Below are 23,150 nucleotides of genomic sequence, written 5' to 3'. Positions count from 1 at the left end.
GCTGCAGCTCTGATTGGATGCAGCTTGGAGCACGGCATGTGTTTCACGGGGGAGGAGGGGACGGTGCATACAGAGGGTACCGCAATGTAGCATGTAGCGCAGGGGATCACCTTCACTACAGTAGCAATCTCAATAGGGCTTATTTTCGGGGGAGGGCTTATTTTAGAGGGATCTTACACAGTAAGGGGAGGGCTTATTTTCGGGATAGGTCTTATTATCGGGGAAACACGGTAGTAGGTAAAATAACAGAAGTTTCAGTCTAGGAAAATGCCATTTAAGTTTCAAGGAAATACATTCTTGAATTTTAATTTTAACCTTTAAAAAAAATGAAAACTGGGAAAGGTTAAAATACTATATCAAATGATATCATAAAAGAGATAAAATCAGGGATATGAAAGGCTATCCTTTGTTACCAAAAATTACTGTATCAGTAATATATCAGTCAAGCAAGTTTGAGAATCCTTGTTTTCTAAAGAGTTTTGTTTTTAGGCATCTTTGCTCCAGCTGCATTCTGTGAAGTGTGTTATATAAGAAAAGCTCAAAAACAAATGTACTTGTTTAAGGTAAACAATTCTTTCAGTACCTCTTTACAAAGTCCACATTGTCAATTACAAATGAGCCCAAACAACTATCCCACTGGTAACTACTAAAATAAAGATAGACTCATAAATAAAAAGGAATGTGAACAAAAATTTCACTACAAGGCACTACTAAGGAGCAACAAACAGCAGCTGATAGGCATCTTTGCTACCCTCAGAAAGATAAAAATTGGGGCGGCCAGGTGGCTCAGCGAGTAAGAGCACCGGCTCCAGTGTCAGGATGACCTGGGGATCAAATCCGGGCTCAGATACTTAGCACCACACCCAGAAATAACTGGCTGTGTAACCTTGAGCAAGTTACTTAAACCCGATTGCTTTAAAAAAAAAAAGATAAAAATTATTAAAGTAAAAATACTTATGAAAACAGCAAAGTATCATATAGTCATAATATATTTCACTAAATCAGCATAACTAAGGTTCTTTGAAATATTTTTCTTCCCTTATTTTCTTTGTATGAAAATTTAAAAAAATACTAAAAGTACTAGCTAAAGACATCAGAACATAAACATACTTTGGTACACTTGTTTTAGTTGTATATTTGTCATATAGGTTTTTAAGTATACAGTACAACTGCTTTTGCCATATGTAATAAGTATGAAGATAGTGCTTAACACTATAAATTATAAGTTTTAGAGATGAGTTTGAAAGTTCACTGTATTTAAAGATTTTGCTATAATGGGCATTATACTACTACTAATAATAATAATATCTAACATATGTGAGGCTTTAAAGTTTACAAAGCACTGAACATGTTATCTCATTTGATCATCACAACAATTCTATGACAATAGGTGCTCTTATTATTCCCATTTTACAGATGAAGAATTCATTAGAAGTAGGCAAACTACTAACAAACTTACAAAGAGGTATTTATCATCAACCCTGACTTGAGCATTCCCTGAGAACCTAGAATAATACAACATTCAGTGAGATTAGCCTAGACCTTGCCCCTAATATGAAGTCTGAAATCAAGAAGAAAGCCGGAAGAATGAGAAAACAAAAAAAGAATCCCACCATAAAAAGCTATTATGGTGAGAAGGTAGCTTAAGATACATATACTTATAAAAAAAAATACAACACTTAAAATCAAAGCCTCATAGCACAAACTGGACTAATATTAGTTACAAAGACTTGCCCAGACAACAAACTTCCTGAAAATTAGAAGGGATAAAATAGAAGCCAATGACTCCATGAAACAGTAAGAAACATTCAAACAAAGTCAAAAGGCTGAAAAGCTAGAAGAAAACATGAGGTATCTCCCAGGAAAAAAAAACTGATTTGGAAAACATATGAAGGAGAAAAAACTGAAGAATTGTTGTACTAACTGAAAGTCATGACCAAAGTAAGAATCTGGACATCATATTCCAAGAAATTTTAAAAGAAAACTTCCCAGGTCTCTCAGAACATGAGAACAAAATGGAAATAGGAAAGAATCCACTGATCACTTCCTGAAAGAAATCCCCAAATGAATACCCACAACATGAAATTAATTAGCATTTGGCAACATTAAAGCCAAAATCCTGAACTTACAGGCCAAAGAAAAAGTACTGTGAGGAATCAGCAGGGAGAAAAGGAATTAAAGTAGCAAGGTGTCACAGTGAAAATCACAGTTTGGCAGTTGCCACTCTATACGAGTGGAGAACTTGAGATATGATATTTCAGAAAGTAAAGGATATAGGCTTACAACCAATAACTTACCAAGTAAACTGAGATTAATTCCATAGGGGGCGAAATGGACCTTTAATAAAACAGAGAACCTGAAAGTATTCTTAATGAAAAGAACAGCTGTGTACGAACTTTGAAGTTCAAACATGGAAGTCAAGAGAAATATAAAATGGTAAAAACAAATGAATGATCATAAGGCACTAATCAAAAATAAATTACTTAGATTCTACAAGAGATGATACATGCTCCCTCTGAACCCTATCATCATCAAGGTTGTAAAAGGAGTCTAATTAGACCAAAAACCTAAGAGTGATTCTGTTGTCTATTATCTTGAGGATAATTCATAAAAGAAGAGTGGAAAGGGGGGAGAAAGAGGCGAGGTAGAAAAAGGAAGGCTCGGGAAAACTGCCTCATATATGAGGGTACACAAGTAGACATCTATAAAAACAAGCAGAAGGGGATGGACGAAGCAGCTGATACTTTAACCTCACTTTCATCTGAACTGGTAAAAGTAGAGAATAACACACACAATTAAGTACAGAAATATATTTCACTCAACGGGGAAATAGGAGGGAAAGAGAAGAAGAAAAAAGGGGGTATGAGGAGGAATTAGTCTTAAGAAAAACAAACTCTCAAGGCCACACAAAATACTTGTAGCTTTTTTTGAGGTGGCTTTCAAAGAATAGGAAGGAATATGAAGGAGAGCTCATCAACAGGGGAATGCATGAAGAGGTTATGGATATAAGTGTGATAGAATACTATTGTGTTATAAGGACTGATGAAGGGGATGGTTTCAAAGAAATATGGAGAAACTTGACTGAACTGAGGCAAACTGAAGTGAACAGAACCAAAAGACAACAATACTATAAAGAAAAACAATTTTGAAAGACTTAGTAACTGATCAGTATAATGAGGAACCACAATTCCAAAGGACTAATGAGGAAGCCTGCTTTTCACCACGTGATAGAAAGGCTAAAGACTCAGATAACAGAATGAAATATAATTTATGTATTTATGTACATATCTTTTAGAACTGTCAATGAATAAATCTGTCTTGTTTAAATATACATGCTTATAAAAGATGTTCTATTTTTATTTCATTCTCAATTGGGGGAAGGAGAACAGATTTTTGCTGACTGAAAAAAAATAAGTGATTTAAAAAAAAAGGTATTATACCTGTCTCTCCAGCTCTTGTCCTGTTATACCAGCTTCTACATGAGCAGTCAGATTGTTTTCATCAACCCAGAGGATTCGATTCTGTTGAAAAAAAAAAAAGGTGATGGATTGGATTTCCATAACTATGCAGTTTACTTATCTAATTCTATGGGAATATAATTTCTCAAGTAGGATAAAGCAGAAAAGTGACCAGATATTACATTATATCTTCTTCAGTTTTTTTCTGGATCTGAAAGGCTCCACTTACTCATGAATATTAAGCCTTCCTGAAAGACAATCATATGTAACTAAATTTAAATTTGAAGACTAATAATGGAAATTCATCCCTTCATTATAAAAAGCACGATAAACTACTTCTTTGTGAAATTTAACTTAGTTGATAAATTTTATTTTTATATCACATTCATTCCTGGGGGTGGGGGGAAGAGAGAGAGAGAGAGAGAGAGAGAGAGAGAGAGAGAGAGAGCGCGCAGCGGGGAGCTGAGCTGGAGTTGGGGGCTTGAAGCAAAAATGTGGAACAGCCATTGCAGAGAATGAAAATGAGATAAGAAGAGCTGAATAAAAAGGTTTAGAAGGACATGTTTAGATAACACAAACTCCTGGACTCATTTAACATGTATTTTTGCCTGAGGTGTGGTGAAGGGAGAGAAAAGGCTGAAGTGGCCTCTTCTATGTGGTTTCACTGGATTGATTTGATTCTGGATACCATTTGATTCTCTGATGAGATCAGAGACCTCAGAAGGCATGTTTGAATTACAGACTTGTTTCAGCTTACTCTCATCTTCTAGATGGTAGTATTACAGCTAACAACATTTAAGTTTAGCAACAGTGTAGCTGTGGTGATTTTCAAGGGCTCTGCCTGTAGGACAGAAGCTTTGACAGCTTCTAAAAAGCAGGCAAGGTTTTGAGTATGCTTTGAATCCAGTTCATCTGAGGATTAATTTAACTAAGTGCGGGAATGTACCACGATCAGGAGATTTCCTGCCACACATTTTAGCCACAACAACTCACTAGACAGTAGACCAAGTTCTGGGAGGTGCTGATGGAGGGAATATACTACTGGAATCATGGATGCAGTAAGTTAGAAGTGGTTTAGACCACTTTAGAGTTAGGCCTCAGAGAAAAGTTGAGAAAATATACCTCTCTCCCTTCACTGCAGAGTGGGAGTGCTGTGGGACACTGTTGATCTTTAGACCAAGTTCAAGTTTTACCGAACAAATCTGTTTATTAAAGTGACTTGTTCTGTAACATTTGGATTCAGTCAAAAGGCTGCACCTGGAGACTTAGAGGGTCACATGTGGCCTCAACGTCGCAAGTTTCCTACTCAAGTCTTAAAACTTTGGTATTCAGGTTTCCCGTTTGCAAAACGAAGCTGATATCATGACCTTTAAAGTCCCTTCCTGCTCTAAATCTATGAAGTAAGGGTACTCTTTTCAACCCTACAAGTCAAAGAACAGGAGAATGTCTTGAAAATGCTTTTAGACTATGCTCAGTTCAAATAAAGTTTTTGTAGCTTGTAATTATAGTCACACATTGCCTTAAAAAGTCAATGAAGTCAAAGGATACTTTAATACTACTGCTTCTTTGAATTTCATTACCTAAACATGCAGTTAATTTCATTTTGAAATTTGGGAGGAATCCTAAGTCAAAAAACTAATACTTATTAAGTACTCTTCAAGTAGCATACTACTCGAGTTGAATCTAAAATGGCAAGAGTTGTAGTTGATTAGATATTTAAAATCAAATGCTAAAACTACATGCTTATCAAAGTAATGAGTTTAAATTAGGGATAAGCAGAATAGGAACCAAATAGAGGGGCCAAATCTGGCTACTTCCCTGTATCTGTACAGCCTAAAAGCTAAGAATGGTTCTTAAATTTTAAATAAAGTTTTATCGTTTTTATAAATACAAAAACCATTCTTAGCTCAGTCATATAAAAATGGGCAGCAGATCAGATGTGCTAACCCTGGTCTAAATAATAAATAATTTTAATAGGAAAGAAAGGGGTTGTAATTTAGATGTCATTCTCTATACTTATCCCCTATAATAATGGTCGTAACAGAATTTAGATTGAAATTTTTTATATACTGATACCAATCCAAACCAGGTAATCAAATGTAGTTAAGCAAGACATCAGAAGATAGCTATGATATGAGACAAGAATACTTTGAAAAGGTTTGAAAGCTGGATATGGAACCCCTGCTTTATTCTCCATTTAAGGGAGACTCTTGGTTAGATTAGAAGAAGGGCAACACAGACCTTATATTCAGAAACAAAATACCATCTGGCAGTACTTACCAAAGTTTTAACATCTATTAAAAAAATTAAATGTAAAAACACTCACATTTGACTCAATCTTTACACACAGTCCAAACTTATAACTTATTTTTTAGTAAGAAGAAATGAGTCTTTCATTTTGTTTAACTGGTACGTGTTAAGTAACATTTAGACTCTTCTGGTCTCTCACACACACAGAGTTTGTATAACACCTGTACTAGTTATTTTAACTGCTAACAAAAAGAAGGTAGAGGAAACATTATAAACTCTGATTTGTGGAAGCACAGAAGTTTCAGGTCTTAAACTCCAAAAGTTATGAGACCTTGAAAAAGAAAAAAAAAACTTCTCTAGGTCAAGTGCTTTCTTTCTGGAACAGTGGAAAAGAACACAAAGTATGGAATGAGAACTTTAGTTCTAGTCCCAGGTGAGCTGCTTACTACTTTATTGGGCAAGGGAATGACATGCATACTTCATGAATATAACTCTGGCAGCTGTTTAGAGGGTGGACTAGAGAGGGCAGAGACCTGAAGCTGGGAGCCAAATTAGGAAGAGTATTTGAATAGTCCCAGTCAGAGGTGAAGAGGGCCTTGACTATTTCAATAGTTGCATGGGTGAAGAGAAGGGAGCATGGATTTTAGGGCAGGAAGGGACTCCAGAGGCCATCAAGACCAACTCTGTCATTTTAAAAAGCCAAGGAAAGCTAGGCACAGAAAGGTTAAGTGACTTGCCCAGGGTAACAAAGCTATTTATCTGAGGTGGGATTTGAACTGAGGACATCTTGACTCCACATCAAATACTATCTCCATTATACCAGGCTAGCTCTCAGGGAATGGAAATGCGAGATGTTATGAAGATAGAATCAACAAATACTTGACAACTAACTGTATAGAAAAGTGTGAGAGTATGAGGAGTCAAGTAGAGCTCTAAGTTGCAAATCTGGGTGGCTGGAAGGATGGTGGTGCCTGCTACAGAAAAAAGAAAATTCTCAAGAGTGAACTGTGGGTTCCAAAGGAATAATGAGCTCCTTCTTGGGCATGCTGAGAGTGAATTTTAACCTGATAATGTCCCCTTTTATCGGCCCATATAGTAAGATTAGATGTACAAAATATAAGTAAAAAAATAAAGATGTGCTATATTATTGTAAGTACTCTGTGTTTGTGAGAGCCCAATTATAGCATCTTAGCCAAAAGTATAAGATGATGATGAGGTATTTAATAAAGAGATTTAATTAAGATGATTTCTTCAAGAAATCTGAATACTACAACCTTTCTGAATACTCTGGCACTTATTTTTATATTTAACTACACTATGTATATTTGTAATAATATTTATACTATGTATATTTGTGATTTTAAATAAAACATTGCAAATATCTTCTCTTATAAATACAAATCTCTACTTATACATCCCACTATTTCCTAATCTTTTTAATCCTGTGACATATTTGGGTCAAAATTTGGTTTAAAATTACAGGTGATGGCCATATTAAAAAGTAGGAATAGGTCTTTAAAAAATATATTTACTTGTCTAAGATACAAGGGAAAAAGGTAAAGGACAATAAAAACAGTATGGGGAAATAAGAGGAAAGAACAGAAGACAGGGAAAAGATGATAAGGAGAAAAGAAAGGGAAAGGAGAATTCAAGTAAATAAACATTCCTTACAGAAAACACAAATTATAAACAAAATGTGGGATGTAATATATATGATTTTTTATTTTTGAAAGAAGAGGCAATAAAGAGAAGAAAAGGGCATTTTAAACAATTGTAAGCTGCCTATCAATGTTATATTCTATATTTTTCTGAAACTCTCATACCATTTGCGAAGTATCCAATGAAACAATTGTTCTTTTTTCATCTACAGGACATGCCAGTCCGGATGAAACACTTGTTCCTCCTGTCAAAACAAGAAATATAAATGTATATATATAAATATAAATGAACATATTTAAATATCTGACTATAACCCTTCTTATATATGTATAACAAAGCAATTCCTTGAAATATAATACACAAATGTACCTGCTAAGAAATAGACCGCTATTTATTATACTTGGTAAACTCATTACAGTCAGGAAGAACTAGGTACTATATATTGAGAACACCAAGAAGCTGAATTCAAAGGAATATGCTTTCATTTATCTCCTTCTCTGCAGATAATGGCACATAACCAAACTGGGGGTTCCCAATTAGGTAAAGTAGAAATAGAAAAAATCCATTGATCATCACATAAAAGAGATTCTATGAGGAAAACTCTTAAGAATAGCAGTCAAATTTTGAAATCCCCAGCTAAAGGAAAAACTATTAAAAGCATCAAGATTAAAACAATTTAAATATGATGGTGCCACAAACAGAATTACACAAGACCTAGCAGCAGAAACAGTATGGGGAACCTCAAGTCTTAGAATACAACATATCAAAGAGCAAAAGAACTTGGGCTCTGGTCAAAAATATCATACCCTGCAAAGTTGACTATTATCTTGAACAAAAAAAAATTGACCTTTGATAAACTCTCAGACTTTCAAGACTTTGTTAAAAAAATCCTGAACTTAACAGATGATTCGACATGTAAGAATCAATATAACAAAGACTGATTACAAGGGATCCATAAGGACTGATTGCTTACTTTTTATATATATAAAATGTAAAATTTATATCTAAGAATCTTATTAACAACTGGGTAGTTCATAAGAAACACTGGGGAAAACCTGGGCATGATATGAATTTTAAAAGTAAAACCATTTAGGAACAGCTAAAAGTGTAATTATATATACTTAAAAGAGTACAGAAGTCTTCTAAATTCAGAAGAAATAAAATAGTAGGGGCGTACGGAGTGGGGAGAGGACAAGGGAGGGATCTTCAGAGGGGAGGGTGAGAGAATAGGTAAATAGGGGTATAGAAGGGTGTTTAGATTTATGGGAATGGGAAGATAGGGGATGAATCCTTGGAGGGGGGTAGGCAAGTCACAGGAGGGCAAGGTACTGGGTAAAAGTAAAGTAGAGGAGTCAGGGGGGATAGGAAATAAGAGATATGCATATACATAAAAACAAAGATCTGGAATAGGTCTGGGGATGTATATGTCTATATATGTATATGTGTATGTATATATCTATAGCTATGGAGAAACATATCTAAACATTATTGAACCCTCCGGGGGTGGGGGGTGGCATGTATATATTTATAGCCATTGAGAAACATATCTAAAGTTTATTGTGGCCTGGGCGGGGGAGAATTTGGGGGAGGGGAAGAAAAAGAACAAAGTAAAAAAGTGCAAAGCAGAGGACAAAAGAAAGCTCACAAGGAAGCAAAGAAAGGATGGACAATTCTCAACACAATATTATTTATCATACAGGCTTTCTTGAAATGAAAATTTATCGTTACATATTTTGAATCCTCTCATGCTCTGCTATGCACATGACATGCTTTTATTTCTTTCTAACTTGATATTTAAGTTTATGATATGTTTTTGTTTCTTTTCTCTATTCTCTATTTGTGTTCTGGCATTTGAATCTAAAACAAAGTTTTGGAGGGAAAAAGGGGGCAGTTGGGTGGCACAGTGGATAGAGCACTGGCCTTGAAATCAGGATGATCTGAGTTCAAATCCAGCTTCAGACCCTTGACACTTAACTAGCTGTGTGACCTTGGGCCAGTCACTTAATCCCAATTGGCTTGCCTTCCACCCCTCACCTCCCTCCCTCAAAAGGGAAAAGAATTGGGAAAAGCTTCTAACAGAAGGTGAAATTTTAACCAGAACTTGAAGGAAACTAGTAGATGAGAAAGGAGAGCATTCTAGGCATGGAAGACAGATGGCAAACATGTCCTATCAGGAGTGTCTTGTTTAAATAATAGCAAAGTGTCACTGGATCAAAGAGTATCAGGGAGGTGAGCTGAAGAACAGTAAGGCATAAGAATACTGGAAAGATAGAGAAGTTATAAAGGACTTTAAATGACAGAGAATTTTTAATTTGATCCTTTAGAAAAACAACTCTGGTAGTTGACTGAAGCACAGACTAGAATGGGGAGAGATTGGGGCGGCCACGTAGCACAGCAAGTAAGAGCACCGGCTCCAGTGTTGAGAAGACCTGGAGATCGAATCCTGGGCTCAGACACTTAGCACCCACCCAGAAACACCTGGCCATGTAACCTTGAGCAAGTTACTTAACCCCGATTGCTTAAAAAAAAAAAAAAAAAAAAAAAGAACGGGGAGAGATTTGTGGTAGGCAGATCAACCTAACAGACTACTGTAATAGTCCAGATATGAGGAGATGACAACCTGAACCTGAGTGGTGATAGTATCAAAAGAATGAAGGGGAGACGTTATGAAGGTAAAATCTATATGCCTTGGTATGGACATGGGGAGTGAGAGATACTGAGGAAGTGAGGATTATACCTAGGTTTTAAGTCTGGGGGACTGGGAGGATGGTGGTGTCCTCAATAGTAACGGGAGAAGTTCTGAAGGGGAGAAGGTTTGGAGGGAAAGATAAGGAGTTCAGTTTTGGACATGTTGATTTTAAAATGTCTACAGAAAATCCCATTCAAGATGTTTAATAGGCAATTGGTTATATGAGAAAAGAGTCCAGGAGAAAGGTTAGAATTGGACAAGCAGATGTAATAACTGAATGTATGGGAGCTAATGAGATCACTGAGCAAAATAACATGGAGGGAGAGGAGGGCCTAGGATAGAACTTTGGAGCATTCAGGTTATTAGGCATGACCTAGATGAAGATATAGCAAAGGACACTGAGAAGATCAGATAGGCAAAAGAGGAACAAGGAGAGAACAGAGTCCCAAAATCCTGAAGAGAAGAGGGTATAGGAGATATCAAGAAGAGGGTGATCACCAGTATCAAAGGCTGCAGAGAGGTCAGGAAGAATGAGAACTGAGAGAAAAAAACAATTCGATTTGGTGATTAAGAGATCACTAGTAACTTCAGAGAGGACAGTTTCAGTTGAATGATAAAGTTGGAAACCAAGCTGTAGAGTTAAGAAAAGAGTAAAAGGAGATTAAGTGGTTGTAGACAGCTTTCTCAAGGAGTTTAGCCACAAAAGGAGAGTTATGATAGCTGGTGGGAATAAAAGGATCCAATAAGGGTTTCTTGAGGATGCTGGAATGCATGGGAGCAAGCTGGGAAGCAGCCAACAGACAGAGAGAAATCAAAGACAAATGAAAATGGGAATAAGAAAGGGGCCAATCTGTTGGAAGAGAGGAGATGGCATGGGATCCCTTGTGTGTGTAGAGCAGTTGGTCCTGGCAAGGAGAAGCACACCTCATCATGGGAAATGGGTGAAAAGAGGTAAGAGAAGAAAGTATATGATGGGCTACAGAAGGACCTCTTGGTGAATGGCCTCAATTTTTTAAGTAAAATATGATGTAAAGTTCTCAGCTACAAGGGAAGGGGAAGGGAGAACCATGGGAAGTTTGAGGAGGAATGAAAAAGTTTTTAAGAGCTGCTTTGATAAGTGGGGTTGTGGCCTAGTAGTACTAAGGACCCAGCTGAGGTTAAATAACATAAATTTGTAGTGGACTCAGTCCAGACAGTTGCATTTCCTCTACCTTAACTCAACAGTTCATGTGCAGAACAAAAGTTCCCACAGGGATGGTGGGAGTGACCAAGGCAAGAAGATAGCAAGTATGCTTAACTATTTTTTGACTGATAGTATATGTTTACCTTACCAACTGCTACTAGCCCCAAAAGCCACAAAAGGCAAATCTTTGGCCAATACCACCAAAGAATGAATGTTTATGCTTATACAAGTATATATGGGGAACATAATAAAGAATGGCAGACACGGTTCCAATGGACAACGAATCTCTTTTGAAGTTTACAAGAAAACTCATTCTTCTGCCTTGAAGAATAGAGTTTATGTACTCCTTCAATACATCAGTTGTTGCATCTGTTTGTTTTCAGTCTATATTACATTAATGGTGTCCTGCTTTTTTTTTTTAATTTTATATACCAATTTTGCATACCATCACCTGAAAATATTCTTTACATGAATGCCAACAAATTTATGAAAACTTTCTGAAGCAGAAATTTTTACATTTATATCACCGCTCTATTTAGGTATTGTAATAGCTAGTACTGCAATTCATTAACTTTTAACTAAAAGTATATAAAGTCACTGTTAAAGTATTAAAAAATATAAAATGTCAAATGTGCCTAATATCACCAAGAAAAAGTACCACACTGTATAATTTATTAGTTAACCTTTTAAATTTAACTTCTTCAACATCTTTATAGGTTATTACAGTAACACAACAACCACATGAATTTTCAGTGTGGAGGAATAAAATGATATTAACGTCTTAAATTTAAAATAAGGCAAAGAAAAAAATCAATTTCATATTAAAGCTCAAAAGGCATAATACCTACCACCAAATGGTATGATACAAAGATTATATTTGCAGGCCAAATCCACAATCTTAACTACATCATCATGACACTCTATTAAAGAATAAAGAGAAAACTAATGAGTCACGTAATTTCAACAGCATCTGAGTTGTGCAGTGATTATTTATTCTCAACAAATATTTATTTGGTACCTATTATACAAAAGGAACCATGGCACATGCTTACAATTTGGTGAAATTCTACCACATTTATAATTTTTGGAATTTTTTTTAAACTCTAATATACTTTAAATAGTTAAGAATATAATGGGAAAAGTGGATATAGGATATAGAAAAAGTTCTGCCTTTAATTACTGACAGGTTTTAACTTGACCTTATAGCCAATAACAAACCAATGAAGGTTCTTGATGAAAGTGGTAACTTAAGAATATTACATATGAAGTACACACTGGAAAACAAAACATTAGAGAAGGAGATCACTTGGGAGGCACTGTTGTCTAAGTGATTAGGTTCTGACCATGATAATGGAAAGGAAGAGCTAGATGCAAGAGATAATAATTGCTACATTTAGTGACTGATTTTTTTCAGCTCCCTAAGTACCCAAAATATTGTTAAACACTCAACAAATACTCGTTGATTAATATTATATTTGAAGTTTGTGTAAAACAGCATTGTCTGCATTTCAACATTTTTCATAATTTGGGGAATATCTTCCAGTCAAATTATCCTAAGGCTTTAACAATACTGTTTGTAAAATTCTGGTATATGAATATAAGCTACAACATGAAATAATGTTGTAAAATAACTAAGGAACTCTTTTTCTTTTTTTTAAAAGCAATCGGGGTTAAATAACTTGCTCAAGGTTACACGGCCAGTTATTTCTGGGTGAGGTGCTAAGTATTGGAACCCGAATTCGATCCCCAGGTCATCCCAACACTGGGGCCGGTGCTCTTACTCACTGAGCCACCTGGCCACCCCTAATAAGGAACTCTTAAAACTTTCTGTTCCCATTGGCATAATGGGCAGCTTTCTAATACCTAACAAGCTACCTGCTTTGCAAAAAAAAAAACCACCATTTCATAAGGAAAAAAAAAATCATTTCTATAGCACTCAATGATTTACAAAAGAGCTTTCTCAAAATGATCCTACAAAATAAGTAGCACAGGTGCTACTGTCAACCCCTCGTCATGAGAAAACAATATACTCAAGGAGGCTGGGAACTGAGAATTGAAACCCAGATACTCTGCCTCCAAGTCCAGTGCTCTTTCCATAGTACTATGTTGACTATGTTTATGAAATCTATTTGTGTTTATATATAATGATATCACTACAGACTCTCCAGGGGATAGACTGCATTATCCTAATTTTATATGACCTATGCTATGAAAGAAGGGCATGTTTCTCAATTGCAAATTTATTTAAGTTCTAACAGCATCAAATGAAAATACAAAATTATAATCATCACATAGTGCTACAATGTACATGAGCACTCAGGAACTACACACACACATATATACACACAAAAACTTACTTGGCCATAATACTATATCAGGTATTCGTTGAAACATTCCTTCCCTGAGCAAAAATATCTCATGCAGACAATGACCTGGTTTAAAAATAAAAACAAACAAACAAACAAACAAACCCTTAAGTTAAAAGAACTTTTGGCAAGAATTTAAAAATAAGATTTCATGCTCAGGGATCTTACCATGAGCTCTGAATACCCTATCATCTGCTTCTTGTGAATATGAAATGCTAGTTTCTTTAAGGTCATCAAGAAAATCTTCTTTTACAACAGAAGGAGGTACATCACTAGCATTTAAAGATGCCTAGAAAACAAAATAAGTTACTACTACTTATAGTACTCTTTTTTAAAAAGCTGAAGTATAATACTTTAATAATAATAATAACAACAACAGCTAACATTTACAAAGTGCTTTGTGACATCTAGGTGGTGCAATGGGATAGAGCACAGGGCCTCAAGTCTGAAAGACTCATCTTCCTACATTCAAATCTGGCCTCTGACACTTACTACGGTGTGTGACCCTGGGCAAGTCACTTAATGCCCTTTGCCTTGGTTTCCTCATCTGCAAAATGAGCTGTAGGAGAAAATGGAAGACCTCTCCAGTATCTTGACCAAGAAAACCCCAAATGGGGTGACAAAGAGGCATGACTGAAAAACAACTGAACAAAGAATGCTTTAAGGTTTAGAACGCACTTTGCAGATATCTCGTTTTACCTTCACAATAACCATGGAAAGTAAGTGCTGCTAATATCCCTCATTTACCGATGATGAAATTGAGGCAGATGAAGGTTAGGTTTCTTGCCCAGGATTTTACAGCTAATGTCTGATGGCAGATTCTGAATTCAGGTTTTCCTGACTCCAAATCCAGTGCTCTATATACCATGCCACCTAGCTACTTTGATCTAACAGAAAAATCTCAGGTAAATACATCAAAAGCTTTCAAAAGTTGAAGTACAGATGCTTTATAACTCTCAATCATTCATTAGACTACAATCAGTATATAAATCACTTCCCTGAACTGCCTACCTTCTTTATTCTTGCTTATTGGGGAAGATGGGTTAATGTCAATTCTTTTCAATTAGTTCCATTACTAGAAAATTAAGTGATGTTTGGTGAGAGGTGAAGAGGATTTCTGGATTTTCTGCATTCTCACCTAAGCTACTGAATCAAATCAAGTAGCATTTATTAAACACCTACTATATGCCAGGCACTATGGTAAGCACTAGGATACAAGAAAGGCAAAAAAAAAAAAACCAGTCATCTCAAGGAGTTCACAGTCTATGGGCAAACAACTAAGTACAAACAGAGAAGGTGCTAAAATTAAGGAGGGCTAGGAAAGGCTTTTTGCACAGGGTAGGGATGTAGCTGAGATATCAAAGAAGCCAAAGAACCTAGGAGGATGAAGAGGAAGACTATTCCAGGCATAACAGACAGGGAAAATGCCCAAGCTGGGAGGTAGGGTAGGGAAGGTTGGGGGCCTTGTTATAAGGGGAATGTAAAGTATAAGATTAGAAAGGTAGAAAGGGGGCAAGTTATGAAGAGGCTTTTTTTAAAAGTCAAAATAAAAGATTCTATATTTGATCCTGTAGGAAAGAATATTGAATGGAGATGATGATATGGTCAGATCTGTTATATTGGAAAACCAATTTAAACAACTGAGTAGAAGATGGCCTGTAGTGGAAAAAACCTTGGGAGAAGAACCAGCAGGCTACTTTAATAGTCCAGATATGGGGCGATAAGGGCCTGCACCAGGGTGATAACAGTTTCAAAAAGAAGATGACATATTATAAAAGTAAAATGGACAGGCCTTCAAAACACAACAAACGTGGTGGGGGAGGGAGGGGAAGAAGGGAAGAAATAGTGAGGAGTCAGAGGAGTCAAAGACCACACTTAGAGTCTAAGCCTCAAGAACCAGAAGGATGGCAGTGTCCTCAACAATAACAGGGAACTTAGGAAGATGGGAGAGTTTAGGGGAAAAGATAAAGAAGTTCAGTTTTGGACTTGCTGAGTTAAAATGCCTACAAGACATCCAGTTCAAGATGTCTAATAGTCAATTGAAGATGTGAGACTGGAAGGTTGAGAGACAGCTTAGAACCTGACAAGCAGACGTGAGAATCATCGGCACAGACATGATAATTTCGACGTTATACCATGAGAGCTGATGAGATTACCAGTGAAAATAATAAAGCGGGAGAGGAGGGCCAGTACAGTGCCTTCAGTGACTCCAATTAGTAGGTACGACTTGGATGAAGATCCAACAAAGAAGACTGAAAAGGAGCAGTGAGAATCTAAGAAGAGAAACTGCCATATATCATGAAAATCATAAGAAAAGAGAATGTCAAGATGTCCTTTAGAGAGAAGAGGATAGCAAAGGGATACAAAGATGATCCACAATGTCCAAAGCTGTAAAGATCAAGAAGTACAATAATTAAGAAAATGCCATGAGATTTGACAATTAAGAGGTCATTATAACTACGGAGAGTAATTTCAGTTGGGTGATGAGGTCAGAAGTTAGAATGCAAAGACTGTTAAGAAGAAAATTAAAATTAAAACTTGTCTATATTTTGATTTTTTTTTCTTCCTACTCCCTAGCAAATCTCACTCTTCTGCACATTTCTATAATGTATTCTTTAAAAGTAACATAGGACAGATAAACAATTGATTTTCAGTCTTCAACTCTTATATTAGGAAAAAAAAAGTTTTACAAGGTAAATAAGAGATTCCTTTAATTTTCTTTTTTCCTTAAACCCTCTTTAATTTTTCCTTTATCTTAAGAAAGCTAGTAAAAGAACCTGACTTACTTCTTGCTTCTTGGACACACCATATCATTCTGAATACCTCCTCTATCCTTCCATCATTGTATTTTTTCTAAGCAACCTTACCTGCTAAAATATTCATAATTGGAAATGTTTTGCATTACTACACATGTATAACCTATAATGAATTGTTTGTCTTCTGAGCGGGGGTAGGTGAGGAGGGCAGAAGGGAGAGAATCTGGAAATCAGAGTTTTAAAAACAAATGTTTTTTTTTTTTACATGCAACTGGGAAATAAGCTATACAGGCAATGGGGTACAGAACCATCTTGCACTACAAGAAAGTCAGGGGGGACGTGGGGGTTGGGGGGGATATAAGAGAGGGCAGATTGGAGGAAGAGGTATTCAGTATGCTTGCCATCTTGATATGGGAGGCAGGGGAGAGATGAGAAGAAAATCTGTAACTCAAAATCTTTGGGAAATGAATGTTGAAAACTAAAAATAAATTTTAAAAAAATAAACTAAAAAAACTTTTAAAATAAAATAAATAGTGCAGACTAAAATAAATTAATTAAATGTTCATGATTACAGTAAACAACTAGTATTTTCTATATCGGTCATGGAAACACATGCAAAAGTGCTTCTCTTAAAACCTGCATGATGAAACATATTTCAAAATCACCCCAAAAAGAATATTCACTGCTTAAAAATTATGGATGTAGTTTATATATACTTCTACCAACACAGAAAACACTAATATAATCACAACAATAGGCATTAAATATAAATTATCAATCAATAAACACTTATTAAGTGCCTACTCTGCCAGACACTGTGATAGATTCTGGATATACAAATACGAAAAATGAAAAAATCCCTCCTTGGCACTTACATTTTAAACATACTAATAGCCTAATAGTTTACTATTCTATACAGCTAAGTACTTCCTGCACAGCTAATCTATCTTACTTGGCACAGGAAAAAAACATAAAAGTAGAAAAAGTTCCTTGAGAGCAGCCAGCAGACTTTAGTTGAGGAGGCAAAATATATAAACATAAAATATAATATATATATAGTAAATGGTGTGAAATTTTTTTTGATAGGAAGATCCATACAGGCTAGAACAATCAGAGAACAAAGGAGTGGAACTTTGGTCATGCCAAGGAGAGGAGGACCCAAGTAGAAGTGTGCATACAGGAATGAACACGGTGTATTTGCGCTGTGGTAAAGAGACAATCCTAGGAGACAATGTACTCCTCTTCCTTTTTTTTGCAGAGGTGGGAGTTATGGATTTGGAACATAGCATATTCTATTTGCTCCTTACAGCATTTATAATGTGCTTCCTACTTTTGTCCAATTATACTAAAACAAAAGATGTAGTATTTTTATAAAAGAGTATCCTGAATAGAATATAAAAAATGCTGGAGTGGTGTTGGACAGGTTGAATAATATCAGATTATGAAGAACCTTGAAAATTGGTGGAAGAATTTTAATTTGATGACAGGAAATTGAACTTTTTTTTTAAACAGAATGCCAGGATGAAAGACAGAGTCTGTAAGTAGTATTCAGTATAGGACGGAGAAGCCAGCTAAGAAGGTACTGTAGTAATGCAGACATGAAGTGATGAGGAGATCTGCATTATTATATGACGAGTTTTTCATGAGAAGGTTGGTGAATAGTTTTTTCTACCTGTCCAAGGAATATCGGATAACAAAAAATTAAAGCAGAGGAATAAAGGGTACTATGGAGTTATCAAGATCTCTTCCTGCTTTTATAATTCTGAAAGCCGTTTTCTCTCAAATGATGAATTTTTCAGAACAAAATGGCAATAAATATTTTAGACAATCTGTGACAATATGATCAAAATTAATGTACTACTTGAATATTAAAAAGGTCACATTAAAAAGAAAAATATTAGAAGAGCATGTAATCATGCACCTCTGCCAGCATGGCTAGGAGAAGAATTCTAACCAAGCAACAGATAAAAGAGACCAAAGAAAAAAGAAACGGTTAGTTTCAGGTACATGATATAGAAAAAAGCTTCTGTAGAAACAAAATGAAGGAAACTAGGATAAGAAGCTAGGTGGCACAGCAGATAAAATGCCTGGCTTAAAGTCTGGAATATTCATCTTGCTGAGTTCAAATTTGGCCTCGAATACTTACTAGCTGTGTGACCCTGGGCAAGTCATTTAACCCTGTTTGTCTCAGTAAAATGAGCTAGAGAAAAAAAGGCTAAACCAATCCAGTATCTTCACCAAGATACTTGTCCCAAATGGGGACAAGAAGAGTTGGACACAACTGAAAAACAAAAAGAATAAGATGAGAAACCATTGCCTTCTGAAGGGGGGCCAATGTCTCAGGTATAAATATCTAAGATGTACAAATAATTTACATAAATATATAAGACCAAGAGTCATGCCCTTTGACTCAGAGATGACCAATGCTAAGCATAAACCCCAAGAAAGCTAAATATGGAAAGGTCCTATATACACCAAAATATTCATAGCAGCACAACACTCTGTGGTAGGGGAAAAAATGGAAATAGAGTAAGTTCTCACTATCTGGGAAATGACTAAACAAATAACTGTATTTAAATAATAATTAAACACACCCCAAGAGATCAAAATGGATGGTTCTAGTCTCCTAGTCAAGATTAAAAGAGGCAGGTGAATCCCATAAAGCCCTTAACATTCCTTAATTGTCAGAGAAGGCATGACCAGTCACACCTGGAAAGCCACTCACTTTCCCCAACTGCAGCCTAAGCCATAAGGCTCCCCAACTACCCCTGCACCTCTTTTTCTGAATCACAATAAAGAGGGTTTTTTTTTTTTTTCCCTCGAAAGGGGTGACAAAGGGGGGGGGGGGGGGGGGAGGGACAGTCTGACTCACTTTATTAACAATTCTACAAATCACTGTCAATAAACGAATCCTTGCTCAAAGAAACATGCCTCATTTTTCCCATTATTGTATTTCACTCACCACAGAAACTATCGTTTCTCCTCTAGTGATAATAATAATAACAATAACAGCATTTATATAGTGTCTACTATGAGCAAGGCACTGTGCTAAGTGCTTTACTGATATTTTCTGATCCTCCAAACAACCCTGGAGATGCTATTTTGATTCCCCATTTTATGGTTGAAAAAACTGAGGCAAACAAGTGACTTGCCCGAGGTTACACAGATATTAAATGTCTGAAGTCAAATTTAAACTCGGGTCTTCATGATTTCAGGCCCAATGCTCTATCTATGGAGTCACCTAGCTGTTCTCCAAGGCGTCCTGACACTGCAGCCACCCTAAACTGGACCACATCACCTCACATTTGGATTACTGTAACAGCCTGCTGATTGGTCTCCCTGTTTCAAGTCTTTCCCCATTACAATCCATCCTCCACCCTGCTGTTAAATTGATTTTCCAAAAGCACAGATCTGACCATATTACCCATTCACTCCACAAACTCCAATGGCTCCCCCATCACCTTCAGGATCAAATAAAAAATCCTCTGTCTTTCAAAGCCCTTCATAACCTGATTCCTTTCCCACCTTACTAGTCTTATTACACCTTATATCACATACTCTTCAGTCTACTGACACTGGCCTCCCTATTGTTTCTCACACAAGACATCTACACCTCTCAACTCAAGGCATCATCACTTTCTGTCCCCCCATACCTGGAAATTCTCCCTCATTTCTAACTCCTGGTTTCTCTGGCTTCCTTCAAGTCCCAACTAAAATCCCACCTTCTACAGGAAACATTTTCCACATCCCCCATCTTCTTTATGTTGATTATCTCCAATTTGTCTGGTACATAGTTTTTACACAATTTTCATGTTGTCTACCCTATTAGACTATGATTTCCTTGACAGCAGATTGCCTTTTGCCTTCTTTTGTATCCTCAATATCTGGCACAGAGGGGGTGGCTAAGTGGCACAGTGAGTAGAGCACCAGCCCTGGAGTCAGGCTCAGACACCACAGACACACAGACACACACACAGACACAGACACACACACACACACACAGACACACACACACACACACTCTCTCTCTCTCTCTCTCTCTCTCTCTCTCTCTCTCTCTCTCTCTCTCTCTCTCTTTCTCTCTCTCTCTAGTCGTGTGACCCCTTGGGCAAGTTACTTAACCCTAACTGCCCACCAAAAAGCAAAAAAATATATATATCTGGTACAGTGCCTAACACCAAAGTAGGCATTTAACAAATGTTTACTCTCTGAATGACCACTTTTCTCCCTTCTCAATCTTGACCCTACAGCTAATCATTTCAATTCCATGCCAAACTCTACTCCTGAATCCTGGGCCACCTTGTCCTGTTGCTGTTCATATTTTGTCAACCCCCATCCCTGGATTACTGCCATTATCCACCTGCTCTACCCTTGCCATTGCTAACAGAGCTGAAGTAAAGCAACTGAGCTAACAGAGGTTATTAGAAATTTATATTATCTGACCTCAAAAGGGTCTTCACTGTAAGAAAACAATTTTCTTACACTTGTCTGATTCTCTAGCCCACTCACAAAAACAGCTGTTCCAGACCTTCACTCCTCAAACTTCCCCCACATCCTCTGCACTAGTCATCCCTCAACTTATTTTACTGAGAAAATAGAAGTCACTCACCGTGAAGTCTCTTTTTATCTCACAACCTCTTGACAGCATCTCCTATATCAAACATTACTCTAGTCTCAGATAATGAAGTGACCCTCTTTGATGAGGTCAACCTGTCTATAAGTGCCTTTCTCCTGCAGACAGTTCCCAGAACCATCTTTCTTTTGATCTTCAATAAGTGCCTATCTCTCTATTTCCTTCCTTGCTGCCTACAAATATGCCCATGTCTCTCCAACCTTAAAAAACCTTCATGAGACCCTACCATCCTCTCAAGTTGTCACCTTATTTCTCTCTTTCTCAGTCAAACTCCTAGAAAAAAGCTGGATACTGTTATTGACTGTTCTCTCATTCACTTCTCAACGCTTTACAATTGGGCTCTGGCCTCACTGTTCAGTCAGTTAAGTCAGTAATCAAGCATTTACTAAGTGCTTACTGTGTATTAGAGACTATGCTAAGGCTAGGAATACCAAAAAACAACAATAAAATATAGTCTGTGACCTCAAGGAGCTCATATTCTCATGAGGGAAAAAAAAATGCAAAGAAATTTACATACAAGATACAGTGTAAAAGGTAACTTCAGAGAGAAGGCAGTAGCTTGTGGGGGAGAGGGCAATTATAAGGGGTCAAAAAAGGCCTTCTGTAGAAGGTGAGATGTAATTTGAGTACTGAAGGAAGACCAAAAAAACAAAAACAAAACAAGAAGCAAAGTGAGGGAGAGCTTTGCAGGCATGAGGGAGGGCCAGTGCAAAGGCACACTGTCCAGAGACGTGGTGTGAATGTGGTTTCTGAGAGATAACAAGAAATTAGATCACAGAGTAAAAGTTGAGGAGTAAAGTATAAGAAGAAAATAAAAGTAGGAAGAGGTCTGGTTGTAAAGGGTTTAAAAAGTTAGAAAATTTTGCATTTGATTCTGGAGATAACAGGGAGTCACTGAATTTACTGAGTAGAGGATACAGTGGGGGAGAAGGGGGAAGCTGTGACATAGACTGGGGGGTTAGGAAAATCACTTTGAAAGCTTGCTCCCTCCAAAGCTGACAATGATATCTTAATTACCACATCTCATGATCTTTTCTCATTCTATAACATTTGACACTGTTTCTTGATTTTTATGACACTACTCTCTTGGTTCTCCTACCTGTCAGACCACTCCTTAGATTCCTTTACTGGAATATCATCCCTATTATGCCACTTTAACAATAAGTGTACCCCAAAATTTTATGCTGGGCCATCTTCGCTAACTACTCTTTTGTTAGTGGCATCATCAACTCCAAATTGTTTAACTGCCATCTCTAGATAAATGACTCCCACTTCCTGAGTGCTAGTCCCACATCATGAACTGCCTATTAGAAATTTTGAATGGGATGTTCCATAGATATCTCAAGTTCAACAAATTTAAAACAGAAATCATTATCTTTCACCCAGAACCCATCCCTCTTCCAAACTTCCCTATTACTCTAGAGGGTACCACTGCCCTCCTCATCTCAAAAACTCACAAGCTCAAAGAAGTACTTCTCATACCCAGATCTTGTTTTACCTCTGGAATATCTTTTGAATCCATTACTTTTTTACCTAAGTTCAGTTCATTATCACCTCTTGCCTAAACAACAGGCAAACCTCCTAATAGGTTATCCTACCTCAAATCTTTCCTCAATCCAAAGTATCCTAAACACAGATACTCAGGTAACATCACTCCTCTACTGAATAAACTCCAGTGTGTCCCTCCCTATTGCCTCTAAGATTAAATATAAACTCTGTCTGGCATATAAAGTTTTGCCCAACCTGGGCCCGAACTACTTTTGCAACCTTATTACACCATTGCTTCCAATCCCAAATTCTACAGTCTAACAGAATTAGCCTTTCTATTCCTCTCACAGGCCATTTGATCACCTGTCCTAAAGGCTTCATACTGGCCATTCTCTATACCTTCACTTTAAAAAATGCCTTACTTCGAGCGCCAGCCCCAGTGTCCAGAGACCTGAGATTGGTTCCAGCCTCAGATACTCGGCACCGACACAAAAAAAATAAAATAACTGGCCATGTAACCTTGAGCAAGTTACTTAACCCTGATTGCTTTAAAAAAAAAAAAAAACGCCTTACTTCAAGATTCAATTTAAGCACCACCTTCTACATTCAGCCTTTCCTGATTCCCCTCTGACAGTTGCTAATACTTTCATTCCCTAAACTATCTTATA

The 23,150-nt window shown here is 36.8% G+C and overlaps 1 protein-coding gene across 1 annotated transcript in view; it reads right to left on the bottom strand.

Annotated features, from left to right (window-relative positions):
* AGPS (alkylglycerone phosphate synthase) overlaps nt 1–23,150 on the bottom strand; it is a 152,792-nt gene that overhangs the window by 92,153 nt on the left and 37,489 nt on the right. The window contains exons 4-8 of the mRNA XM_069068480.1: nt 13,774–13,894; nt 13,597–13,671; nt 12,088–12,159; nt 7,532–7,611; nt 3,441–3,521 (exon numbers count right to left, since the gene is read on the bottom strand). Coding sequence (XP_068924581.1) covers nt 3,441–3,521; nt 7,532–7,611; nt 12,088–12,159; nt 13,597–13,671; nt 13,774–13,894 — 429 coding nt within the window. The remainder of the gene's footprint in view (nt 1–3,440; nt 3,522–7,531; nt 7,612–12,087; nt 12,160–13,596; nt 13,672–13,773; nt 13,895–23,150) is intronic.

This window comes from Petaurus breviceps, unplaced genomic scaffold, assembly GCF_028583685.1.
Source record: "Petaurus breviceps papuanus isolate PSGF00001 unplaced genomic scaffold, PetGlider_PUasm1.0 90763, whole genome shotgun sequence".
Taxonomy (NCBI): domain Eukaryota; kingdom Metazoa; phylum Chordata; class Mammalia; order Diprotodontia; family Petauridae; genus Petaurus; species Petaurus breviceps.
This window is presented reverse-complemented; position numbering and strand designations above follow the sequence as displayed.